Source organism: Solanum verrucosum, unplaced genomic scaffold, assembly GCF_900185275.1.
Source record: "Solanum verrucosum unplaced genomic scaffold, falcon-dt-bn FXZP01000203.1, whole genome shotgun sequence".
In the NCBI taxonomy this organism is placed as follows: Eukaryota; Viridiplantae; Streptophyta; class Magnoliopsida; order Solanales; family Solanaceae; genus Solanum; species Solanum verrucosum.
In genome coordinates this window covers 984,826-1,010,051 of record NW_026020815.1, presented here as the reverse complement: position 1 = coordinate 1,010,051, position 25,226 = coordinate 984,826, and the positions used below count along the sequence as shown (strand labels likewise).

The 25,226-nt window shown below is 32.7% G+C and overlaps 2 protein-coding genes across 2 annotated transcripts; both read right to left on the bottom strand.

Annotated features, from left to right (window-relative positions):
• Positions 1-7,923: 7,923 nt before the first annotated feature.
• Positions 7,924-11,746, bottom strand: LOC125813424 (putative late blight resistance protein homolog R1A-3). The gene is made up of 2 exons (XM_049492929.1): positions 9,285-11,746; positions 7,924-9,197 (listed from the first exon to the last, which is right to left on the bottom strand). Exons 1-2 carry the CDS (start codon positions 11,744-11,746, stop codon positions 8,078-8,080), a joined length of 3,582 nt encoding a protein of 1,193 aa, XP_049348886.1. The 3' UTR covers positions 7,924-8,077.
• Positions 11,747-20,982: 9,236 nt separating this feature from the next.
• LOC125813423 (putative late blight resistance protein homolog R1A-3) lies at positions 20,983-24,767 on the bottom strand. Its single transcript, XM_049492928.1, has 2 exons — positions 22,285-24,767; positions 20,983-22,197 (listed from the first exon to the last, which is right to left on the bottom strand). Exons 1-2 carry the CDS (start codon positions 24,765-24,767, stop codon positions 21,078-21,080), a joined length of 3,603 nt encoding a protein of 1,200 aa, XP_049348885.1. The 3' UTR covers positions 20,983-21,077.
• Positions 24,768-25,226: the final 459 nt, after the last annotated feature.

The following is a 25,226-nucleotide window of genomic DNA, read 5'->3' as shown; positions in this document are numbered from 1 at the left end:
GATTCCGAGTTCGTATGAGTTAGTTATGCCCATTGAAAGTTGGGTTGTTCAATTAAGGAAAGTCTAATCCGGGGTTTTGAAAGGTATTATGGTCTTTTCCATACCCCGTGACTTAATTTTGATTTTGATAATTAATTGGGGTCTAAACTGATAGGATTCAGTTTACGCTTATACCATATTGAGCTAGGGTTTTAGAGAAGAGAAAAAGAAAAGGAGAAGGAGCAAGAATCGTCAAGATCTTCAAGAATCGCTTGTGGATTTCGTCAAGGGGTGATCCCTATGAGGTATGTGAGACTTTCATAGCGTTGGGTTCGTTCACCCACGCGTCATACATGTTTAGTTCAACGAAATTCGTTCTGAAAAGGTTGAAAGTTTGATGTTCTTGATATGTATTCTTGAATTTGATGTCGTTCTTGAATTGGGCTGATATTGAGAAGTTTCTGAGATATTTACGTCGAATTATAGAGTTGTTTTGAGTTAGGTTCTTAGATACATTTGTTGGGTATCTGAATCTAAAGAGAATTTGGGGAAAAGAACCGAGTTTAGGCGAATTGGGGCTGGAAAACGAAGAAGGAACAAGTCAGGCAAATCTGGTACCAGGTCCGCGTCACAGACCTGTTCCTCAGATTTGGAAAATCCTCCCTCGCGTCGCGAAGCGGTCATGGACCGTTCTGCCTCAAAAATTATTTTCGCGACCAAAAATTTAAATATATCTCCGCGTCGCGGACTAGTTTCCAGACAGTGATTTCTTGATCTTTTCTCATGTTTAACTATCTAAAAACACTCATAAACATCACGAGATCATTCCTATCACAAATCACAATCCTTGAATTCATAATTCAATTCAAGTAAAGTTAAGAGTCAAGTTAAGAGAAGTTCATAAAGTTTTTCAAAAGTCTTTTACAAACGTTTTAACTTTGTTTTAAGACTTATGTTTTAAGTTAAGCAAAGAGTAAAGAGTTGAGTTCATTTCTTCAAAGATTATACCGAAACTAAGTATTCCCAAGAGTTTAAAATGTTTTCACATTTGAACAAGATAGGGAAACACTGATTTCCAAGAAAGCTTTTAAGCTAAGCTTTGAGTAATTATCTCAAATCAAAGAAAGAGTTTTGTTTTTACAAACACATGAGCGAAGTACATTTTGGGAGTAGTATTGAGCACCGATATGGGGACGCGAGTTCATAATAACTCAAGTCTCCAAAAACCATGTAGCCATCATGGGTAGTAAAAGTAAATAATCATACTTTTTAGATGATTCCTTCCTTAAGTGCTTTTGAGCATAGACTAGTGGATCCACTTAGTTAAGGCATTATATATGACGGCATAGTAGTGGTTGTCGGTTAGAGAAACTCCCACATAAGTATTATTTTGTATTTTTATATATATTTCAGAGTTATATCGTATCCTTGCATACACATCAGAGTTACTATTGTATTTTTAAATACACAGAGTTGATATCCATGTTTTAAAAGCTTTTCTTTATATTGCATTTATGTTATTGCTTTATATTGAAAAGAGTTCAGTTGAGTTGAGCCAGGTAAGTTCTTCAGCTCATTTCTGTCTTGTTTTAGAATTTCCCTCGCATACTTGTATATTCAATGTACTGATGTCATTTGGCCTGCATCTTATTATGATGCAGATACAAGTAACCAGGATCAACATTCAGTGCATCGTTGATTCTAGTTGAGCTTCAGAGTTTGTTGGTGAGCCTCCGTGCTTCCGGAGATCCCTTTTTATTGCTTTTCAGTATTTAGTTCATTAGGATACCGTGGGTGTTGTCCCGACATCCATTTCAGTTATTAGAGGCTTCATAGATAGACAGTCAGTTAGTTCATTTGTCTTTATCTTGTTATTGACTTATGTTTAGTTTTGAGTTGCCACTTTGGCTAAGTTAAATGTTTATTTCTAAAACATTATGAGTTTAGTTTGAGACAGTTGAGTTATCTTGCATTTGAGTTCTTTTCTTAATGCTTAAAGTCTTCCGCTGAGTAAGTAAGCCAGGCCAAGGGTTCGTTTGGGGCCAGCAATGGTTCTCGAGTGTCAGTCACGCCAGGATGTAGGCTCAGGGTGTGACAACTAACTCGAAATTCTAGAACTGTCATTTAAACATTGTCAAGCAACTCTTCATTGTAAACTCAAAAAGACACTTTATGAACGCAAATAATAGTTCAATATGACCTTCATCGCAAACATAACACATCTACTCGCGATAGTAAAAACCAATTTCCCTAACATATGGTGATCCCTTTCACACATAAAAAATAGTAGAAGGGAGGAAAAAGAGTCACACTTCTTGATCTAATTCCTATCATAGAATGGTGTGAGCTACAATACACAAAAGTAATTCACACCATGTTTCAATAATAAGGTAATTAAACTAAAAAGTTGGTCATGAGGACTTTGGTCTTGAGTTGAGTGTAATATGTTAGTATCAAAAGCCAACAACGTGTATAGACTCAAAAGTTGAAGGAAGACAGACCCTAACCCCACCAATGTGGCCAACTTTATTTTTTGCAGTTATTTTCTCTTATATTTGAAAACAAAACAAAACACAAAAATTAATTAATTAATTCTCCCAAGAGCTTTGGAAATCGAGATAGTGGAGTTTTTTCTTTTACCTTCCCCACAAACATGCCCTAACCTCCTTCTTAGACCATGACCACTAGTAGTTTGCACTACTTTTCTCAAATAGTAAACTTCTAGTAATCAGTACTTTCTCCGTCTTAATTTATGTGACATATTTAAATTTTAGAATTAATTTGATTAATTTTTAAAATTAAGTTAAAAGTACTGCTAAAATATATTTCTTTTCATGTCAATATGAAGAAAAAATATACTTCAGAATGTTAATTGAAATTCACATAATTTGAATATTGAAAAGCAAAAATAAAATAAAAAAATCACATAAGTTGAGACAGATATATAGTAATATAATCCTACTAATTTGACTTAAGATATATCTCCAATAGTGTAAAGATTTTTTGAACTATCAAGTTACTTCATCTGTCTCAATTTATATGATATTATTTGACTTGATATAAAGTTTGAGAAAACAAGAAAGACATTTGATACTTGTGATTTAAAACAAGTCATAGATATTTTTGCGGCTATAAATTATCTCGGAATAAAATGAGTCTTTTAAAATTAAATTGTTATAAAATATAAAAATACGTCATTTCCTTAAATTAACCAGAAAGAAAAATGCATCACATAAATAAGGGACAGAGCAACTATATTACTACTTTAGTTAACATACCAATTGATTTGTTTAATATTTTTTTAGTATATAAAACTTAAAGTCATGGAAATAAAATTGTAATCAATTTCAATGAAAAGCTATAATCTTTTGCCTTTATATACTACCCATTATGTCCCTCTTCCTCTTCATTACTCTCACTTTCTTCTTACCTTAACTTAAAATAATACTGTCCACATATTCTTTCTTTTCTTTGTTCATTTTTTCACCTTTTATGGAGTTACTTCTTGATGAATGCTTATGGATTTTTGGTGTCTATGGAGGAACAAGTTGGTTATATACGCGGAGACGGAGGAGGAGGAGGAAAAAGTTATGTAAATAACTCGAAGAATGTTAACGAAACAAAAAAAACAAAACAATGCAATTTCGATCTCTTAAGTTTCTAGCTAAATATTTTTTTTAGCAGAATTGAGAGATCGACACTATGCATTGTGGGGAATTGAGGGTAACGGTCCGAGTTTACCTAAGTTTTATTTAATTTAACCTAGTTTTAGGTCTTTATTTTTTTTTTGACTCTCCATCTACTATTACTGTCTTGTAAGAACGTTGAGACCATATAACATGTTGTAACGAATCGTTTGATTTCGTTGTATTGTTATGTTTTTTTTTTATTTTTGCTAATTAATCTTATATAGTATAGTATAATGTAACATGAGAAGATGTAAGAGATGCATACGAGGCAGCTAAGCTAGAAATTGGGGAATTAATCTTAGTTTTTTGCTAATTAATCTTATATTAATTTGTAAGGTTTATTAAATGCTGCCAGGCATGCATCACTTACACTTTTCAATTTTCATTTGTTAAAGATAATAATAATAATAAAAAAAAATGTTTTATTTCCTATCTATTGTTTGAATGAGTTTTTATATTTTTCATCTGGTGTTTGATATCTGTATTAGAATTTAATTAATTTAGATTTGTGTAGTATAGAACTTTATTATTTTCATCTAACATTTTATATCTGTATTATAGTTCAACTAATTTGAGTTGGATAGGACTTTATTATTTTTGGTTGAATGATTGATTTGCTTTTTGCAGAAAAGTAGAAACGATTGGATATGTTACTGTTTCCTTTTTTCACTTTTTTCCTTATATAATGGGAAACCATTGATAGCAGTTTTAGCTATCAATTATTTTTTTGTTCTCTACTTTTCAATAGTGTAAGTTCATCGTGTGATGTACAATGTTACGAATTTGAATCGTGAAAATAATTTTTTGTGTTTATATCGTGATAGGTAATTTATTAGTGGGGTGATTTTTTCTGAACTCTATATACACATGAATATTTTATGCATCAAACTACTTTTTTGATGGTCAATTATGAAATTTAATCAAAGGTAAATGATTAAATGTTTATCATGAAAAAAATGTACTCTTGTTGGCCCTTGTTGACAAATACTATTATCTAGAGATCAATTATTCCGAGATAAGCTATTTTGGGATAAGTGATTTCATCATTTATATGGGACAACTCAGAATATCTCCAACTAAACTTAGGATAAAATACTACTGTATTTTATTTCTGAGATTATTATATTTTATTCCTCACGCCAAACAACTCGCAAGAAATTAGGAGTTTGTTTTATAAATTATTTATATTTTCAAAAATTAAGGTTGTCTATTATTGTTATATATAATTACTTATAATAAATGTAATATTAGAAAAATAATACTAAATATCTTTAATTGTTAAAATAACAATTAAAAAAACATTTATTTTTAATATAAGGATCACTTTATCTTAATTTAGAATGGCAAAAGTGTGGATATTTGTTTAGAATTAAAAGTGGAGACAAAAGTAATTTTCACAATAACTTTACTACGTAATTGATTGTTTTTGGTCATGTCAAAGTAACTTAAAAATCAATGTTGGGCTATCAATTTGCAACTAATGAAAAAGGATCTGAAAAATAAAAAGGTATATTTAGCGATCATAATTTAATTCGGCCTAATTTAGCTATAGATTTATTTATATATATTTTAATAATTTAAAACTTTGTTATATATTTTAATTATTAAAATTTAATGAAATATAATAAGTGATTGTAATATTTTTTTTAAAAAAACACTTTAATGATAACATCTGTATAAATGACATTCATATTTAAAAATAAATGTATTTAATGATTGAAATTTGAATGATTAAAATTAAGACATGTATTAAGTGTAAATAAAATAAGGTTTAAAACAAAAATATCATGACTTTTAAAAAAGTTAAAAAAAGAAGAAGAAAAAGTTAGACAATGGAAGGGTAATAGGCATTTTAAGGATTTAATTAAGGATAATGGAGGGAATTTAATTATTGTATAAAGTTGATAGGGGAGTTTGATTTTAAAAGTAATGTTTGGGGGGATGAAAACGATTTTCACCGTCATATAAATAAATGTTCACTTTTATTAGTCCAGTTTAAAAAATCAAGTCACTTAGGTCATAATTTACTCTTATTAAATTATAATAGTCATTTCCTCGATGCATTTTACTCTTTTATTTATTGCTTTTTAATTAGGAAAAATTACATAAATATATAATTTAAAATATCATAATTTCTTACTATTTAAAAGAATTACAAAATTTCCTCTCGGATACATTCCTATTCCCTCTCGAATACATCCCTCCTATTAAGTAATGTATTGTTTGCATTTTACCATGTATTGGATATTCAAGGAATATATCCGAAAGCAATGAAAAATTTAAAATTTTATAATTGAATTTTTTTTCAAAATATAATGTAATTAACACTCAATTATATGAGATTTTTATATCTTATACTATTAATTAATATACCAAGTTAAATATAAATAAGTAAAAATAAACGGAGTCGATTAGTTATAATGACAACTATTAAATGTTGCGGCTCCAAGGTGTAATGACGGGACATTGCTGTAAATTCTCGTATGTTTTGGGTAGAGGTGCAGCAGTACTTACTTGAAGTAGTCCAGTGATGGACAGTAATTTTGGTAATTGCATTAAAGTTTGATTATTTAGGATTCACGTTATTCTATTCAAAGAAAAATGCTACCTATCAAATATATTTTCATACTTAAAGTTTAGATTCGAGATATATAATTAAAGGAAGAACAGCTCATCCAGTGCACTACGTCCATTAACGACGATGGACAATAAATTTTGATAGAGCAGCCAATAAGGCAACTTGCACCATCATAGAGTTGAGTATATATAGCCTTTTTCCCACAAATACAGACAATTATGTTTATTTACAGCTGGTTAAGTACTACACTATAGTTTTGTTAGAGACTTAGAGTGACTTATGTTTAAACTTAGAAATTGAAAAGAAAAATGTGTCACGTAAACAGAAATAAAAAAATTGTATTGATAAAAATATGTCAAAAGTGAAGATTATTTAATTGAATATGTGATAAATATAGAAAAAGATCATAATCAACTATTGAACTAATCAACACCAGTAAAAAGGAAAAAAAGATTTGTTTGAACATTCGAGAATCATTACTTAGGTGCGTATAGAAACTTGGATTGTAACCAAGGTAATCGTAGTTGGTTGACGATAATTTATAAAATCAAGAGATAATTTATTACTTAATTCTAGTTTGCCTCTATTACTATTAACTGTAGTTATTTTTCAATTCATTTCAAAAGCATTAAATATATTATATTGAAGAGTAAAATACTTATTTTATTTATTTCTTCATAAAAAGTGTGTCAAAGTAATATTGATCAAGTAAAAATGAACAGATGAATTACTAATTAACTATAGTTAAGTAAAAATATTGCTCTCGCTTTTTTCATATTTATTGAATTGACATAAATACCGATAAATATTTACCTAATTTTTGTCACAACACAAATTTCCAAGTAACAAATCTTGGTTAAATCAAAGAAGTGAATTATTATTTTTCAGTAATTGTATGTGATCTGTCGGCAAAATTGGTGTTAATGTGTCCCCAAATCTGAGACATAATTAAGCAGCTCTTGGACTTGATTACCAACATTCTCTCAAGAATTTAAACTTATTAGATTTTGTGTTTCAAAATATTAATTGCTTAATAATAATCCCATAATTTCTTGATATAATATCTTATAGTACCTATCTGCAATTATGTATGATAGCATGTACGATAAAGGACCAAGATTTAGTGCTAGAATAGTTGGATGATGCAAACCAACTTCATTAAACAGGTGTAAATGGCGCGGGGCAAAGCAGGATATGCAGAAATAGATACTTAACCTTATATACAATTAAACAAGTAGACACACGCGTCTTACATCATGCGTGTATCATGACATGTTGGACGTGTGTATCTTCTTGTTCAACTTTGTTTAAATTTGAATATCTACTTGTGCACACTCAAAATTGAAGAATATAGATGTCGGCTGAAACCAAGTTAAAAGGAACATTTACGTATTATATCATTTATAAAAACTCAACTAACAAAATCCATATACCAATCCATAGACATAAAAAGGAAATAGTCATAATAACTTATTCAGAAAAGTTCATAAGACTACTAGGTGCAACAAGTAACCAAATAACATGAAACAGCTCTCTGCTACAACCAGCAACAAACAAACAACAAACCCGATATAATCCCACAAGTGAGGTTTGGAGAGGGTAGAATGTACGACAAACCTTACCTCTACCGTTAACCAGCAACAACAAACAATAGCTGCAATAACAAAAAAAGTACAACACAGTTTTAAACAGAATATGTATGAGCATGTCAACAAGAAAATATATTCAAGGGAACATAAATGAGTGATAAAACACCATCAGTACTTGCTTAAGATTGTACCTGCAATCAGATTGGAAATGAACTAAAGGTTGCAGCCTTAATCTTTCAGTGCTAAGAAAAGATTTTAACGTCACATTTTTGGCCGTTATCCTCTCTTGTTTCTTTGATAATCCTAGCTGAGTCAGCAACATCTTCACTGCATGATTTTACCTCAATGTATCGCAAACAATTTAGGTCCTGAAAACTATCAGGGATAACTTCGAGATGTAAACATCCATGCAAAACCAATTTCTCAAGGCGATCGAAGGCATTCTCAGACACTTCCCATTTTGAGAGTTTGAGATTTTCTAGTTCCAAGAGTTTGAGCTGAGAAAACTCCTGATCTCTCACTTCCCATTCACCCATTTCAAAGGCAACTTGTCGCAGTTTAAGTACCTCAAGGTTGACAAGTTTGGCAATGGTTGAAATTTCCTCAGGTAGCAAAGGAAATTTGCATAATGTCAGTTTCTTGAGATTCTCTGGAAAGTTTAATCTTGAAGGACCTACCTCCGAGATACCAACAAAGACCACTTTTAGCGTTTCAAGTTGAGATAATGAGTCTAATACAGGAAACCGATTTTCATTCTTTCCCCAACGCCCTAAATCAGCAAATACACATCTTAACTTCCGAAGATTGGGTGTTCTTCTTAACATCCTGTCCGTATTGTTCACCCTGGAGACATATATTGAGGAAAACGTTTTCAAATTGTCCAGCTTTAAGGAATTTCCATCACAGGATTCCTGTGCATCACGCGAAGCAATCAAAGCGCCATCACTAATGCTAACATATCTCAACTTACTCAGCTTCCAAAAAGTATCTGGCAACCATACTTGTCCTCCATTTCTTTTGACTATCAACGTTTGAAGATTCCAAAGATTTTCTATCGATGATGGAATAGAACTCTTAGTAGTTTGAACAGCAAGGTACCTTAGCTGATTAAGTTCAGTGGGAAAAGAATCTACAACAACGACCTCTAAGTCTAACACCCTGAGAAATTTGAAGTTGCCAAAGATGGAAGAAGCATGTCTCATTGATGAACATGTATTATCACTAAGCTCCCTGAATAAGATAGAACGAGCATGTGAGCATGATGGCCTCCACTCAGAAAGATCATCCCGATTAGAACAGAAGGATAAACGGCGGTGCATAGGCCTTTCAGAATAAAAACGCAGAGGATGGGAATCACAATCCCTGGAATCAAGAATATAAGTAGGATAAGGAATAAGAGAAAAGATCCAAATTAATCAAAACTTATAGAAACATATAAAGAGGTAATACCTTTTCAGCCACAAAAGGAAATTATCTTCCTTAGCTTTCTCCTTGCAGAAATCGAGCATTAGATCATGCACACGAAGTGCTTTGATCTTCCCGGTTGATCTCCTCTTAGTTACCATAATGAGGTTTCTTCCGATAAGATCCTTCAAGTAATCTTCTGCCGTATCCTCCAAACACTTGTCCTCATTGTTTTTTATGAATGCCTCAGCAATCCATAAGCTTGTTAATTTTGACACTAAAATTTCCCTGTCCTCTAGAAATGTACCGAAATATAAAAAGCATGATTTCAGTTTGTTAGGTAAATCTTCATAACTTAATTTTACTAAATCCTTTGCGCCATCCTGCACTCTTTCCCCAAAACTTAATTTCATCTGCGTCCAGCATCTTTCTGTCTTGTCAATCTTTGCGAGAAGACCAGCCACTAAAACAATGGAAAGTGGCAGCCCATTACACTTGAATGCAATGTTTTGCCCAACGTGGTTTAGCTCTTCGGGGCACATTTCTTCCCCAAATACCTTTTTTTGTAATAACAACCAACTTTCTGAATCTTTCATACTACGCAAGTGTATGGGTTCAGTGACACATTTAGCATACGTAGCAACTTCTTTAAGTCTGGTCGTCAGAATTATTCTGCTACCTTTTTTGGCATCAGGAAAGCATAATCTCAAATCGTCCCATGCTTGTACTGCCCACACATCATCAATGATTAAGAGGTACCGCTTTGGCAATAGAGTTTTTCTTAGTCTATCAGCTAATATATCAGCACCTCTTTTACTAATATCAGTGAGACCAGAATTAGCAGAACTCAAAATGGAAAACAGCAAGTCTTCACGTGTGTATTCTTGTGAAACACGACACTCTGCACAGAAATCAAAATGAGAAACAATTATGTCATCATTGATGAAACTTCGAGCAAGGGTTGTTTTGCCTGATCCAGCCATACCCACAATGGAAACAACATCCAGTTCTCGTGATCCTCCAACTAGTTGATATCTTATAGTTTTACAGACATCTGTAAAACCAACCAGTTCTCCGTCGGTAGCTTGGGAGGCACTTGTCATATTTTTTTCCTGGGGTTTGGTCAACTCAGTCTTAATGAGCTCAATCTCCCTTATGATTTCCAAGAGCCACGTCCTAAGAAAAGTAAGAGGTACATCACTAATTGCAAAAGAATCAAGTATGTACTCGACCTCATAAGCCTTATCAATGACTCTTCCAACAAGATTTTGGAGTTCGTGATGCTTGTTATTGCCTTGTTCAGCTACACGCATGATGAAAGGCTTGAAAAAGTTAAGCTCCTCATGGACTACTTCGATTTGATCCTTCACAGAAGCAAGTGAAGCAGAATGACCAGACAGGAACTCATTCAAGCTAGCAAGAAGGCAATTGGAGAAGCCCAACTTATCATTCTTAGGCAAATGAGACGTTACCCACTCTCGGATCTTGTGGTTAACCTCTGTTTTGACTGACTCAATCATGCCACAGAGAAGAAGCAATTTTTCATTCCAATTACCCCACGAGTAGACAGTAAGTCCAGCATGAATGACCAGCGTCACTAGTCTCTTGAAGAAATGGATCCTCATCTCATCCTGAATGTCGTTAATCAATGGTAACTCTTTGAGCAAAACTCTCAAACAGTTGATCTGTTCAGGAAAAGTATACTTTTGATCTGTAGTCCATGAATCCGCTCCTAACTGCATGTGTACGTGCAGAAGAAAATCCATGAATTCATCCGCGGCTTTATTGAGGTACAAGTTGACATGAGTGCTACTGAATGACGATAACTTTAAAGTATATTTCAGGATCTCGTCATCGCGGACTATCTGGCTACACATCGAGTTTTCCTTCATCACATGAGAAAATCTGTCGTAACAAGGCAAGTATAAGAAAATTGCTGCACGGGTAGTCACAGATCTAACATGAAGCCAGAAAGTTTGCCAGCAGTTAATTTGTTCTGTTGAAATGCATATTTCTCCCAGAAAGAAGATAAACTTCTTCAGTGCTCTCAACTCCTTTACGAACAATTCCACTTGAGACTGTACATCAGGCAACTCGACAAGGCGAACAATCAGCAGGTCCTTGAAACGCTGTACAACATTGTCTATGTATGCCAGCATATGTACGTGGGTCAGAGGCGTAGTAACAGGAACTAGACTTTCTTCTGATTTCCAATAATATTTTGGGATATTGTATTGGAAATGATCTATCGATCCTAGCACGTAACAGGGATCAGCATCAAAGTTAGAGCGATACAGATCTTCTGCAAATGCCAGGAGACTTCTAATCCGAATTTGAAGGGATCTACAATGACTCAAGAGGAGAAATCTACCCAGAAACCATAGCTCTGTCTTAATCAACTTGATTTCCTTCTTTTTGTCATCCGTCAAGTCCTCGCGCTCATTTTCTATCGTTTCCAGAATGCTTACCGGATCAGGATCAGGATAAGGATCCTTTTCATCCAACATACTTCTGAATTTGCAAATAATTGAAGAGATTAGTGTATTGAACTTCTGTAGTCTTCCAAAATGAATGATTCTTTTAAAAATTTAAACATACTCATAGCTCACAGAAACAATTTTGAAGTATCATGTTTGAAAAGTTATCAAATAGTCAATAAACAACAGACTTCCATCTTAATCAAGCAAGTATCAACCCTCAAAGCAACGCTCAAACATATTATCAGTACTAATTTTCTGAAACCAACTTCAAGCAAGCGCAAATCACACAGCATATTTGAATGCCAACAATAACTACATCAAATGCCAATCAAGTACTAACAAAAATTTTTATACCAAACTAAACTGATTGCATTGATCATGCAGACAACAATAGATCAATTAGTAGTTTACAATGATCCATATAGCAAATAAAAATAGGGCTACTTTCGAATATTGTCTACATTTACCCTCCGTTGATATGGCCAAACTTACTCCTACCGTATACTATCGTGCCAAATTTACCCTACATGTAACAAACTTTTGAAAATTACGAACTTATTTCTAAAAGGAGTAAACAAAACCTGCTTGAGATGAGTTTGAATGACGGAAGAGATGTTGAGGAAGTTTATCGGTGAATCGTTACCACAAAGGTTGCAAGACGAAGATCGATTTGGATGCATCCATTTCTCTGGAGAATTGACAGTCTGATGAAGGTGGTGACAGAGATGGGCGGTGGGACGGCGGTTTGCGGACTGCGGTGGAGGATCTGGGAGAAGAAAAAGGGGAAATTTGAGCTAAGAAATCGTGTTAAAGAAGAAGAGGGGATTTGAAATTTCGCAAATTTTTAGTGCTAAATTTGTGTTCCCGCTAAAAATTAGCTATAGTTATACTTCTTGCAAGAAACTAAATTTCGATCATGAATATCGTTAGTTAATAAAAGTGTGCTCTCCGATAACCTAAGTTTTTAGATGACTTTAGTGGATGCGCTTCCAATAACTTAGAGTAATCAAATCTCACTGTCATCCAAATTAAAAAGAAGTTCCACGTAGACGCGTTCCCAATAACTTTAGTGGTCTAATATTCAATTAGAATATAGATAATCCAATATAATTAAGTATATTATTTTAATTTTTCTTTTTAGTACTAATTATTAGTAATAAACATTGACTAATTATCATAAAACCCCTAGGTAGCTTTAAACATATGCTAATCCATGATTAGAATGAGAAGAAATCATGTATCTCATAAACTTTATGATTGATTAACTATTCCTCTTATTTCATGAATGTATATGTTAAACTTGATGTATAGAATTGATACCTGATTTTAAGATTCTTTAATTGTAATCTAGAGCAACAATAATCAATGCATCTTCTTGTTCACAATTTGGATGACACAAAATTATTTATAGAAGAAATCACCAAAAATTATGAAGAGATAAAATAGAAGAATCATGAAGACTTCTTAATGAAAATGAAAAGTCAATGTGACATAGCAAAATTGTTTTTATCATTCTTGACTTAAAAGAAAAGTTTTTGAAATAAAAAAAATCCAACACCAAAATACGGTACTGCGACATCACTTCGCTACTTATAACTATTTACTCTAAAAAAAATCATTCCATTCTTTCATATTCAAGATCATGTTGAGCAAGCTAGAGTTAACTATGTCATATCTAATCATCTTTCTCCCGTTCTTCTTCGATCTATCTCCTCTCCTAACTCTTGTTATAGTCAACAACCACCCATACCTTTTTACTAGTGCATCCCTGCACCTCTTGTTCATAAATTCCAAACCATTTTAATCCAATCTTCCTCATCTTGTCTACTACTGAGATCACTCTCATCTTATCTGTTGTAACTTTGTTTCTAATTATATTTCTCTTAGTATGTCTACACATTAATCTTAGCATCCTTATCTCCCTTACACTCTTCTTCTAGACACGAATACTCTCAATTGACCAACATCTTATCTCATACAATAATATCAATCTAATCACTATTCTATAAAATTTACCCTTAAATCTTGACAACAAATTTTTATCACACAATTGTTCAAAGCTCATTAGTTGACTTTTCAAATATTAACATTTGGACTTTGAAGATGCTCTTAAAAATTTAAACATGGAGAAACAAAGTCAATGACATGAATCATCTTCGCCCCACCTCCGTAGCCCCAATCACATCCTTACCTCCTATACATCCATCGATTTATTTTAGAAGCCTCAAGTAAATGTATATAAACGCTAAAAACACTTTTTTGTTCATCAAATCGTAAAGAATAAGATAATTGTTCAACACTAAGATAAAAGAAATATATCATTTTGAAACTAAACTTAATATATAATGAGTAAGCAAAACAATGAAATTGACATGATAATGAAAAAAAAAAAATCATTGCTAAAATAATTCTCACCTGGATATGACCATTGCCATAACTAGCTTAGCTTCAACGCTTATTTGGTGAAATGAAAATATTGAAAGATTGAAGAAAGTATTTCTCGCAGATCTAGGCACATTAATTTATGGCAATCATTCATTATTTTTAGTAAAAAAAAAATTAAAAAATCATATCATTACACGTGTCCTTTTTTAATTCATTTCTGAGTCTTTTTTTTTTTAATTATATATATTCACAAGTCCTTTTTTATTTAATTAGGAGTATATAAGCAGCTAGATCCAACGACTTCCATATAAAATTTTTGGCACTAATTTAAGAAAGTAATTTTAAATTAAAAATATGTAAAATATATTAAAATTATATCTTGTGATCTTAGATACGTATTATAGAATGTAAAAATTAAGTCTATGTAAATTTGGGGGGGGGGGGGGGGGGGGGGGGGTGGATAATTTTTTTAAAAAAATAAAATAAGTCAAATAAATTAAAATAGAGATTAAAAAAAAAATCCGTTGAGATATAAATTATTTATATCACATTTTAGTTAACACAGATAGTCAGAGTTAGAAAGTTTGTTAGATAGTTACTAGTTTAAAGTGTGTGTATAATAATCAATTATAGTGTTCAGTTTCAGTTTTTACACATTCAATGAAATATAATTTTCATGCAACTCTTCTAGTTAATTTTCCTCTCTCCTTCTCTCTTCTAAGTTCAAGCTCCATCAATGGAGGAGCTTGATTGATCAGTAACAAGCTGACCTGATTTTATCATGGTATCAGATCATTGGACATAGATCCTGCTCCACATCTGTGAGTTTTATTTTCTCTTTTGAAGAGGTTGCACTATGAATATTGATGTCGAGTTCATATTTTGAACCTTGAGCTCCTTTTCTTGTTCTCGATTTTGTTTTCGAAGTTTTTTTTTGGTTCTCAATTTTGAGTTTTTTTGTTGTTACTCAAATTGTATATGTTCCTTATATCTGTTTTTGAATCCCATTGCGATCTGATTTCACCATGGTTGACAATCAAGTTGATCCAATTTCAACTGATTCTACATCCACTGCTAGGATGGATTTTGACAGTCCCTTCTATCTGCATCCTTCCGAGAATGCAGGTTCATCTTTATTGCCTGGAGTTTTCGACGACACTGGTTATAGATCGTGGAGGAGAGCTGTTCTTAGAGCTTTATCTGTTAAGAGTAAAACAGGTTTTATCAATGGAAAAGTAGTAAGGCCCAATCTAGATAATCCTAATTTCGAACAGTGGGAGAGATGTGATGACATAGTAACCTCTTGGATTCTGAATTCCTTGTCACCTGATCTAAGAGATAGTCTACAGTATGTTAACAATGCACATGAATTATGGGCTCAATTGAAGGAAAGATAAGACCAATGGTTGTAAGTTGTATCAGCTTCAGAAAGAAATCAATGATATTGTTCAAGGCACTTTGGATGTCACTGGGTATTACACGAAAATGAAAAAGCTCTGGGAAGAAATGAGCACAGTTGATATGAGTTCTCAGTGCAACTGTGTGTGCACTTGTGGGGGTAAATTCAAATTGATCAAGGCTGAGCAGGATAGAAGACTCATACACTTCCTAATGAGGCTAAATGAGATGTATACTGCCATCAGAGGTAACATTCTCATGATGAATACTTTATCTAGCATGGCTCAAGCTTTTGTCATATTGTCCCAAGAAGAAAAGCAGAGAGAAGTGAAGCCTCACAACCACACTGCTTTGGATTCTACTTCCCTAAATGTTTTTGCTTCAACTCACAACAATGCAGGAGTAAAAGGTCTCAGAACCAACTATAGTTCTTCTAAGGGACATACAGGCAACTCTGGAAACCTAAATAACACCAACATGTTTAGAGGGAATTCTAGTACCAGCAGGTCTACTTTTTTTTTGTGATTTCTGCAGGAGATTAGGCCACGCCAAGGAAAAATGTTACAAGCTTCATGGGTATCCCACTCAACTCCAAATTCTCTAAAGGCAAAAGTTCCAGTTCTGCAATGGCAAATATGTGCAGTAATGAGATTGATGGAAACCACTGTAAGGAAGATCCGGAGTTGAGGAAGCAAATGACATTGATCCTGTCCAAAGACCAGTATGAACAGCTATTGAACCTCTTGGGATCTCTACAAGCGGGACATGAAGCTTCCAACTCAGACAATATGCTAAGTGGAGCGGTGACCCTGGCAGGTATACTTGCTTGCTATTCTTCCATTACTGAGATAGGTGACCTTTCGTGTAGATGTGCTAGATTAACTGTTGGTTCTTGGATCATAGACTCTGGGGCATCACATCACATGACATATAACAAAGACATTCTCATTACTCTCACTTTCTTCCTACCTTAGCTTAAATAATATTGTCCACATATTTTTTCTTTTCTTTGTTCATTTTTTCACCCTTTTATGGAGTTACTTCTTGATGAATGCTTATGGATTTTTGGTGCCTATGGAGGAATAAGTTGGTTATATACGCGGAGACGGAGGAGGAGGAGGAAAATGTTATGTAAATAACTCGAAGAATGTTAACGAAACAAAAAGAACAAAACAATGCAATTTCGATCTCTTAAGTTTCTAGCTAAATATTTTTTTTAGTAGAATTGAGAGATCGACACTATGCATTGTGGGGAATTGAGGGTAACGGTCCGAGTTTACCTAAATTTTATTTAATTTAACCTAATTTTAGGTCTTTATTTTTCTTTTGACTCTCCATCTACTATTATTGTCTTGTAAGGACGTTGAGACCATATAACATGTTGTAACAAATTGTTCGATTTCGTTGTATTGTTATGTTTTGTTTTTTTTTTGCTAATTAATCTTATATTATATAGTATAATGTAACATGAGAAGATGTAAGAGATGCATACGAGGCAGCTAGCTAGAAATTAGGGAATTAATCTTAGTTTTTTGCTAATTAATCTTATATTAATTTGTAAGGTTTATTAAATGCTGCCAGGCATGCATCACTTACACTTTTCAATTTTCATGTGTTAAAGATAATAATAAAAAAATGTTTTAATTTCCTATCTATTGTTTGAATGAGTTTTTATAATTTTCATCTGGTGTTCGATATCTATATTATAATTTGATTAATTTAGATTTGTATCTTGTAGGACTTTATTTATATCTATATTATAATTCGACTAATTTGAGTTGAGTACGACTTTATTATTTTTGGTTGAATGATTGATTTGCTTTTTGCAGAAAAGTTAAGACGATTGGATATGTTACTATTTCCTGTTTCACTTTTTTCCTTATATAATGGGAAACCAGTGATAGCAGTTTTAGCTATCAATTATTTTATTTGTTCTGTACTTTTCAATAGTGTAAGTTTATCGTGTGATGTACAATGTTACAAATTTGAATCGTGAAAATAATTTTTTATATTTATATCGAGATAGATAATTTATTAGTGGGGTGATTTTTTCTGAACTCTATATACACATGAATATTGTATGCATCAAATTACTTTTTTGATGGTCAATTATAAAATTTAATCGAAGGTAATAATTAAATGTTTATCATGAAAAAAATGTACTCTTGTTGGCACTTGTTGACAAATACTATTACCTAGGGATCAATTATTCTAATATAAGTTATTTTGGGATAAGTGATTTCATCATTTATATGGGACAACTCAAAATATCTCCAACCAAAATCAGGATAAAATACTACTCTATTTTATTTTTGAGATTATTATATCTTATACCTCACGCCAAACAACTCGCAAGAAATTAGGAGTTTGTTTTATGAAATTATCCTTATTGATTATATTTTCAAAAATTAAGCTTGTCTATTATTATTATTATATATAATTACTTATAATAAATGTAATATCAGAAAAATAATACTAAATATCTTTAATTGTTAAAATAACAAGTAAAAACATTTATTTTTAATATAAGGATCACTTTATCTTAATTTAGAATGGCAAAAGTGTGGATATTTGTTTAGAATTAAAAGTGGAGACAAAAGTAATTTTCACAATAACTTTACTACGTAATTGATTGTTTTTGGTCATGTCAAAATAACTTAAAAATCAATGTTGGGCTATCAATTTGCAACTAATGAAAAAGGATCTGAAAAATAAAAAGGTATATTTAGCGATCATAATTTAATTCGGCCTAATTTAGATATAGATTTATTTATATATATTTTAATAATTTAAAACTTTGTTATATATTTTAATTATTAAAATTTAATGAAATATATTTAGTGATTGTAATATTTAAAAAAAAAAACTTAAATGATAACATCTATATAAATGACATTCATATTTAAAAATAAATATATTTAATGACTGAAATTTGAATGATTAAAATTAAAACATGTATTAAGTGTAAATAAAATAAGGTTTAAAACAAAAATATCATAACTTTTAAAAAAGTAAAAGAAAAAAAAAGTTAGACAATGGAAGGGTAATAGGCATTTTAAGGATTTAATTAAGGATAATGGAGGGAATTAGATTATTGTATAAAGTTGAGAGGGGAGTTTGATTTTAAAGGTAATGTTTGGGGGGGATGAAAACGATTTTCATATAAATAAATGCTTATTTTATTATTCCAGTTTAAAAAATCAAGTCACTTAGGTCATAATTTACTCTTATTAAATTATAATAGTCATTTCCTCGATGCATTTTACTCTTTTATTTATTGCTTCTTAATTAGGAAAAATTACATAAATATATAATTTAAAATATCATAATTTCTAAAACTTCTTACTATTTAAAAGAATTACAAAATTTCCTCTCGGATACATTCCTATTCCCTTTCGAATACATCCCTCCTATTAAGTAATTTATTATCTGCATTTTGCCATGTATTGGACATTTAAGGAATATATCCGAAAGCAATGAAAAATTTAAAAGTTTTATAATTGAATTTTTTTTCAAAATATAATGTAATTAACACTCAAATAAATGAGATTTTTATACCTTATATTATTAATTAATATACCAAGTCAAATATAAATAAATAAAAATAAACGGAGTCGATTAGTTATTATGACAATCATTAAATGTTGCGGCTCCAAGGGTGTAATAACGGGACATTGCTGTAAACTCTCGTATGTTTTGGGTAGAAGTGCAGCAGTACTTACTTGAAGTAGTCAAGTGATGGACAATAATTTTGATAGCGGCATTAGAGTTTGATTATTTAGTATTCACGTTATTCTATTCAAAGAAGAATACTATCTATCAAATATATTTTCATATTTAAAATTTAAATTCGAGATATATAATTAAAGGAAGGATAACTCATTCAGTGCACTACATCCATTAACGACGATGGACAATAAATTCTGATAGAGCAGCCAAAAAGGCAACTTGCACCATCATAGAGTTGAGTATATATAGCCTTTTTCCCACAAATACAGACAATTATGTTTATTTACAGCTGGTTAAGTACTACACTATAGTTTTGTTAGAGTGACTTATGTTTAAACTTAGAAATTGAAAAGAAAAATGTGTCATGTAAAAAGAGATAAAAGAATTGTATTGATAAAAATATGTCAAAAGTGAAGATTATTTAATTGAATATGTGATAAATATAGAAAAAGATTATAGTCAACTATTGAACTAATCAACACAAGTAAAAAAAAAAAAAAGATTTGTTTGAACATTCGAGAGTCATTACTTAGGTGTGTATAGAAACTTGGATTGTAACCAAGGTATTCGTAGTTGATTGACGATAATTTATAAAATCAAGAGATAATTTATTACTTAATTCTAATTTGCCTCTATTACTATTAACTGTAATTATTTTTCAATACATTCAAAAGCATTAAATATATTATATTGAAGAGTAAAATACTTATCTTATTTATTTCTTCATAAAAAATGTGTCAAAGTAATATTGATCAAGTAAAAATGACAGATGAATTGCTAATTAACTATAGCTAAGTAAAAAATTTCGCTCTCCCTTTTTTCATATTTATTGAATTGACATAAATACCGATAAATATTTACCTAATTTTTGTCACATCACAAATTTCCAAGTAACAAATCTTGGTTAAATCAAAGAAGTGAATTATTATTTTTCGGTGTTAATGTGTCCCCAAATCTGAGACATAATTAAGCAGCTCTTGGATTTGATTACCAACATTCTCTCAAGAATTTAAACTTATTAAATTTTGTGTTTCAAAAATATTATTGCTTAATAATAATCCCATAATTTCTTGATATAATATCTTATAGTACCTATCTGCAATTATGTATGATAGCATGTACGATAAAGGACCAAGATTTAGTGCTAGAATAGTTGGATGATGCAAACCAACTTCATTAAACGGGTGTAAATGGCGCGGGGCAGAGCAGAATATGCAGAAGTAGACACTTAACCTTATATACAATTAAACAAGTAAACACACGCGTCTTACATCATGCGTGTATCATGACATGCTGGACGTGTGTGTCTTCTTCAACTTTGTTTAAATTTAAGTATCTACTAGTGGACACTCAAAATTGAACAATATAAATGTCGGCTGAAACCAAGTTAAAAGGCACGTTTACGTATTATATCATTTATAAAAACACAACTAACAAAATCCATATACCAATCCATAGACATAAAAAGGAAATAGTCATAATAACTTATTCAGAAAAGTTCAGACGACTACTAGGTGCAACAAGTAACCAAATAACATGGAACAGCTCTGTGCTACAACCAGCAACAAACAAACAACAAACCCGATATAATTCCACAAGTGAGGTTTGGAGAGGGTAGAATGTACGACAAACCTTACCTCTACCATTAACCAGCAACAACAAACAATAGCTGCAATAACAAAAAAAGTACAACACAGTTTTAAACAGAATATGTATGAGCATGTCAACAAGAAAATATATTCAAGGGAACATAAATGAGTGATAAAATACCATCAGTACTTGCTTAAGATTGTACCTGCAATCAGATTGGAAATGAACTAAAGGTTGCAGCCTTGATCTTTCAGTGCTAAGAAAAGATTTTAACGTCACATTTTTGGCCGTTATCCTCTCTTGTTTCTTTGATAATCCCAGCTGAGTCGGCAACATCTTCACTGCATGATTTTACCTCAATGTATCGCAAACAATTTAGGTCCTGAAAACTATCAGGGATAGCTTCGAGATGAAAACATCCATGCAAAACCAATTTCTCAAGGTGATCGAAGGCATTCTCAGACACTTCCCATTTTGAGAGTTTGAGATTTTCTAGTTCCAAGAGTTTGAGCTGAGAAAACTCCTGATCTCTCACTTCCCATTCACCCATTTCAAAGGCAACTTGTCGCAGTTTAAGAACCTCAAGGTTGACAAGTTTGGCAATAGTTGAAATTTCCTCAGGTGGCAAAGGAAATTTGCATAATGTCAGTTTCTTGAGATTCTCTGGAAAGTTTAATCTTGAAGGACCTACCTCCGAGATACCAACGAAGACCAATTTTAGCGTTTCAAGTTGAGATAATGAGTCTAATACAGGAAACCGATTTTCATTCTTTCCCCAACGCCCTAAATCAGCAAATACACATCTTAACTTCCGAAGATTGGGTGTTCTTCTTAACATCCTTTCCATATTGTTCACCCTGGAGACATATATTGAGGAAAACGTTTTCAAATTGTCCAGCTTAAATTTATTTCCATCACAGGATTCCTGTGCATCACGCGAAGCAAACAAAGCGCCATCACTAATGCTAACATATCTCAACTTACTCAGCTTCCAAAAAGTATCTGGCAACCATACTTGTCCTCCATTTCTTTTGACTATCAACGTTTGAAGATTCCAAAGATTTTCTATCGATGATGGAATAGAACTCTTAGTAGTTTGAACAGCAAGGTACCTTAGCTGATTAAGTTCAGTGGGAAAAGAATCTACAACAACGACCTCTAAGTCTAACACCCTGAGAAATTTGAAGTTGCCAAAGATGAAAGAAGCATGTCTCATTGATGAACATGTATTATCACTAAGCTCCCTGAATAAGATAGAACGAGCATGTGAGCATGATGGCCTCCACTCAGAAAGATCATCCCGATTAGAACAGAAGGATAAACGGCGGTGCATAGGCCTTTCAGAATAAAAACGTGGAGGATTGGAATCATGATCCCTGGAATCAAGAATATAAGTAGGATAAGGAATAAGAGAAAAAATCCAAATTAATCAAAACTTAGAGAAACATATAAAGAGGTAATACCTTTTCAGCCACAAAAGGAAATTATCTTCCTTAGCTTTCTCCTTGCAGAAATCGAGCATTAGATCATGCACACGAAATGCTTTGATCTTCCCGGTTGATCTCCTCTTAGTTACCATAATGAGGTTTCTTCCGATAAGATCCTTCAAGTAATCTTCTGCCGTATCCTCCAAACACTTGTCCTCATTGTTTTTTATGAATGCCTCAGCAATCCATAAGCTTGTTAATTTTGACACTAAAATTTCCCTGTCCTCTAGAAATGCACCGAAATATAAAAAGCATGATTTCAGTTTGTTAGGTAAATCTTCATAACTTAATTTTACTAAATCCTTTGCGCCATCCTGCACTCTTTCCCCAAAACTTAATTCCATCCGCGTCCAGCATCTTTCTGTCTTGTCAGTCTTTGCGAGAAGACCAGCCACTAAAACAATGGAAAGTGGCAGCCCATTACACTTGAATGCAATGTTTTGCCCAACTTCTTTTAGCTCTTCGGGGCACATTTCTTCCCCAAATACCTTTTTTTGTAATAACAACCAACTTTCTGAATCTGTCATACTACGCAAGTGTATGGGTTCAGTGACACATTTAGCATACGTAGCAACTTCTTTAAGTCTGGTCGTCAGAATTATTCTGCTACCTTTTTTGGCATCAGGAAAGCATAATCTCAAATCGTCCCATGCTTGTACTGCCCACACATCGTCAATGATTAAGAGGTACCGCTTTGGCAATAGAGTTTTTCTTAGTCTATCAGCTAATATATCAGCACCTCTTTTACTAATATCAGTGAGACCAGAATTAGCAGAACTCAAAATGGAAAACAGCAAGTCTTCACGTGTGTATTCTTGTGAAACACGACACTCTGCACAGAAATCAAAATGAGAAACAATTGTGTCATCATTGATGAAACTTCGAGCAAGGGTTGTTTTGCCTGATCCAGCCATACCCACAATGGAAACAACATCCAGTTCTCGTGATCCTCCAACTAGTTGATCTATTATAGTTTTGCAGACATCTGTAAAACCAACCAGTTCTCCGTCGGTAGCTTGGGAGGCACTTGTCATATTTTTACCCTTGGGTTTGGTCAACTCAGTCTTAATGAGCTCAATCTCCCTTATGATTTCCAAGAGCCACGTCCTAAGAAAAGTAAGAGGTACATCACTAATTGCAAAAGAATCAAGTATGTACTCGACCTCATAAGCCTTATCAATGACTCTTCCAACAAGATTTTGGAGTTCGTGATGCTTGTTATTGCCTTGTTCTGCTACACTCATGATGAAAGGCTTGAAAAAGTTAAGCTCCTCATGGACTACTTCGACTTGATCCTTCACAGAAGCAAGTGAAGCAGAATGACCAGACAGGAACTCTTTCAAGCTAGCAAGAAGGCAATTGGAGAAACCCAATTTATCATTCTTAGGCAAATGAGATGTTACCCACTCTCGGATCTTGTGGTAAATCTCTGTTTTGACTGACTCGATCATGCCATAGAGAAGAAGCAATTTTTCGTCCCAATTACCCGACGAGTAGACAGTAAGTCCAGCATGAATGACCAGCGTCACTAGTCTCTTGAAGAAATGGATCCTCATCTCATCCTGAATGTCGTTAATCAATGGTAACTCTTTGAGCAAAACTCTCAAACAGTTGATCTGTTCAGGAAAAGTATACTTTTGATCTGTAGTCCATGAATCCGCTCCTAACTGCATGTGTACATGCAGAAGAAAATCCATGAATTCATCCACGGCTTTATTGAGGTACAAGTTGACATGAGTGCTGCTGAATGATGATAACTTTAAAATATATTTCAGGATCTCATCATTGCGGACTATCTGGCTACACATCGAGTTTTCCATCAGCACATGAGAAAATCTGTCGTAACAAGGCAAGTATAAGAAAATTGCTGCACGGGTAGTCACAAATCTAACATGAAGCCAGAAAGTTTGCCAGCAGTTAATTTGTTCTGTTGAAATGCATATTTCTCCCAGAAAGAAGATATACTTCTTCAGTGCTCTCAACTCCTTTACGAATGATTCCACTTGAGACTGTACATCAGGCAGCTCGACAAGGCGAACAATCAGCAGGTCCTTGAAACTCTGTACAACATTGTCTATGTATGCCAGCATTTGTACGTGGGTCAGAGGTGTAGTAACAGGAACTAGACTTTCTTCTGATTCACAATAATTTATTGGGATAAAGTATTTGAAATGATCTATCGATCCTAGCACGTAAAAGGGATCAGCATCAAATTTAGAGCGATACAGATCTTTTGCAAATACCAGGAGACTTCTAATCCGCATTTGAAGGGATCTACTGCACTCACGATGACTCAAGAGGAGAAATCTACCCAGAAACCATAGCTCTGTCTTAATCAACTTGATTTCCTTCTTTTTATCATCCGTCAAGTCCTCATGCTCATTTTCTATTGTTCGCAGAATGCTTACCGGATCAGGATCAGGATCAGGATCAGGATAAGGATCCTCTTCATCCAACATACTTCTGAATTTGCAAATAATTGAAGAGATTAGTGTATTGAACTTCTGTAGTCTTCCAAAATGAATGATTCTTTTAAAAATTTAAACATACTCATAGCTCACAGAAACAATTTTGAAGTATCATATTTGAAAAGTTATCAAATAGTCAATAAACAACAGACTTCCATCTTAATCAAGCAAGTATCAACCCTCAAAGCAACGCTCAAACATATTATAAGTACTAATTTTCTGAAACCAACTTCAAGCAAGCGCAAATCACACAGCATATATGAATGCCAACAATAACTACATCAAATGCCAATCAAGTACTAACAAAAAATTTATACCAAACTAAACTGATTGCATTGATCATGCAGACAACAATAGATCAATTAGTAGTTTACAATGATCCATATAGCAAATAAAAATAGGGCTACTTTCGAATATTGTCTACATTTACTCTCCGTTGATATGGCCAAA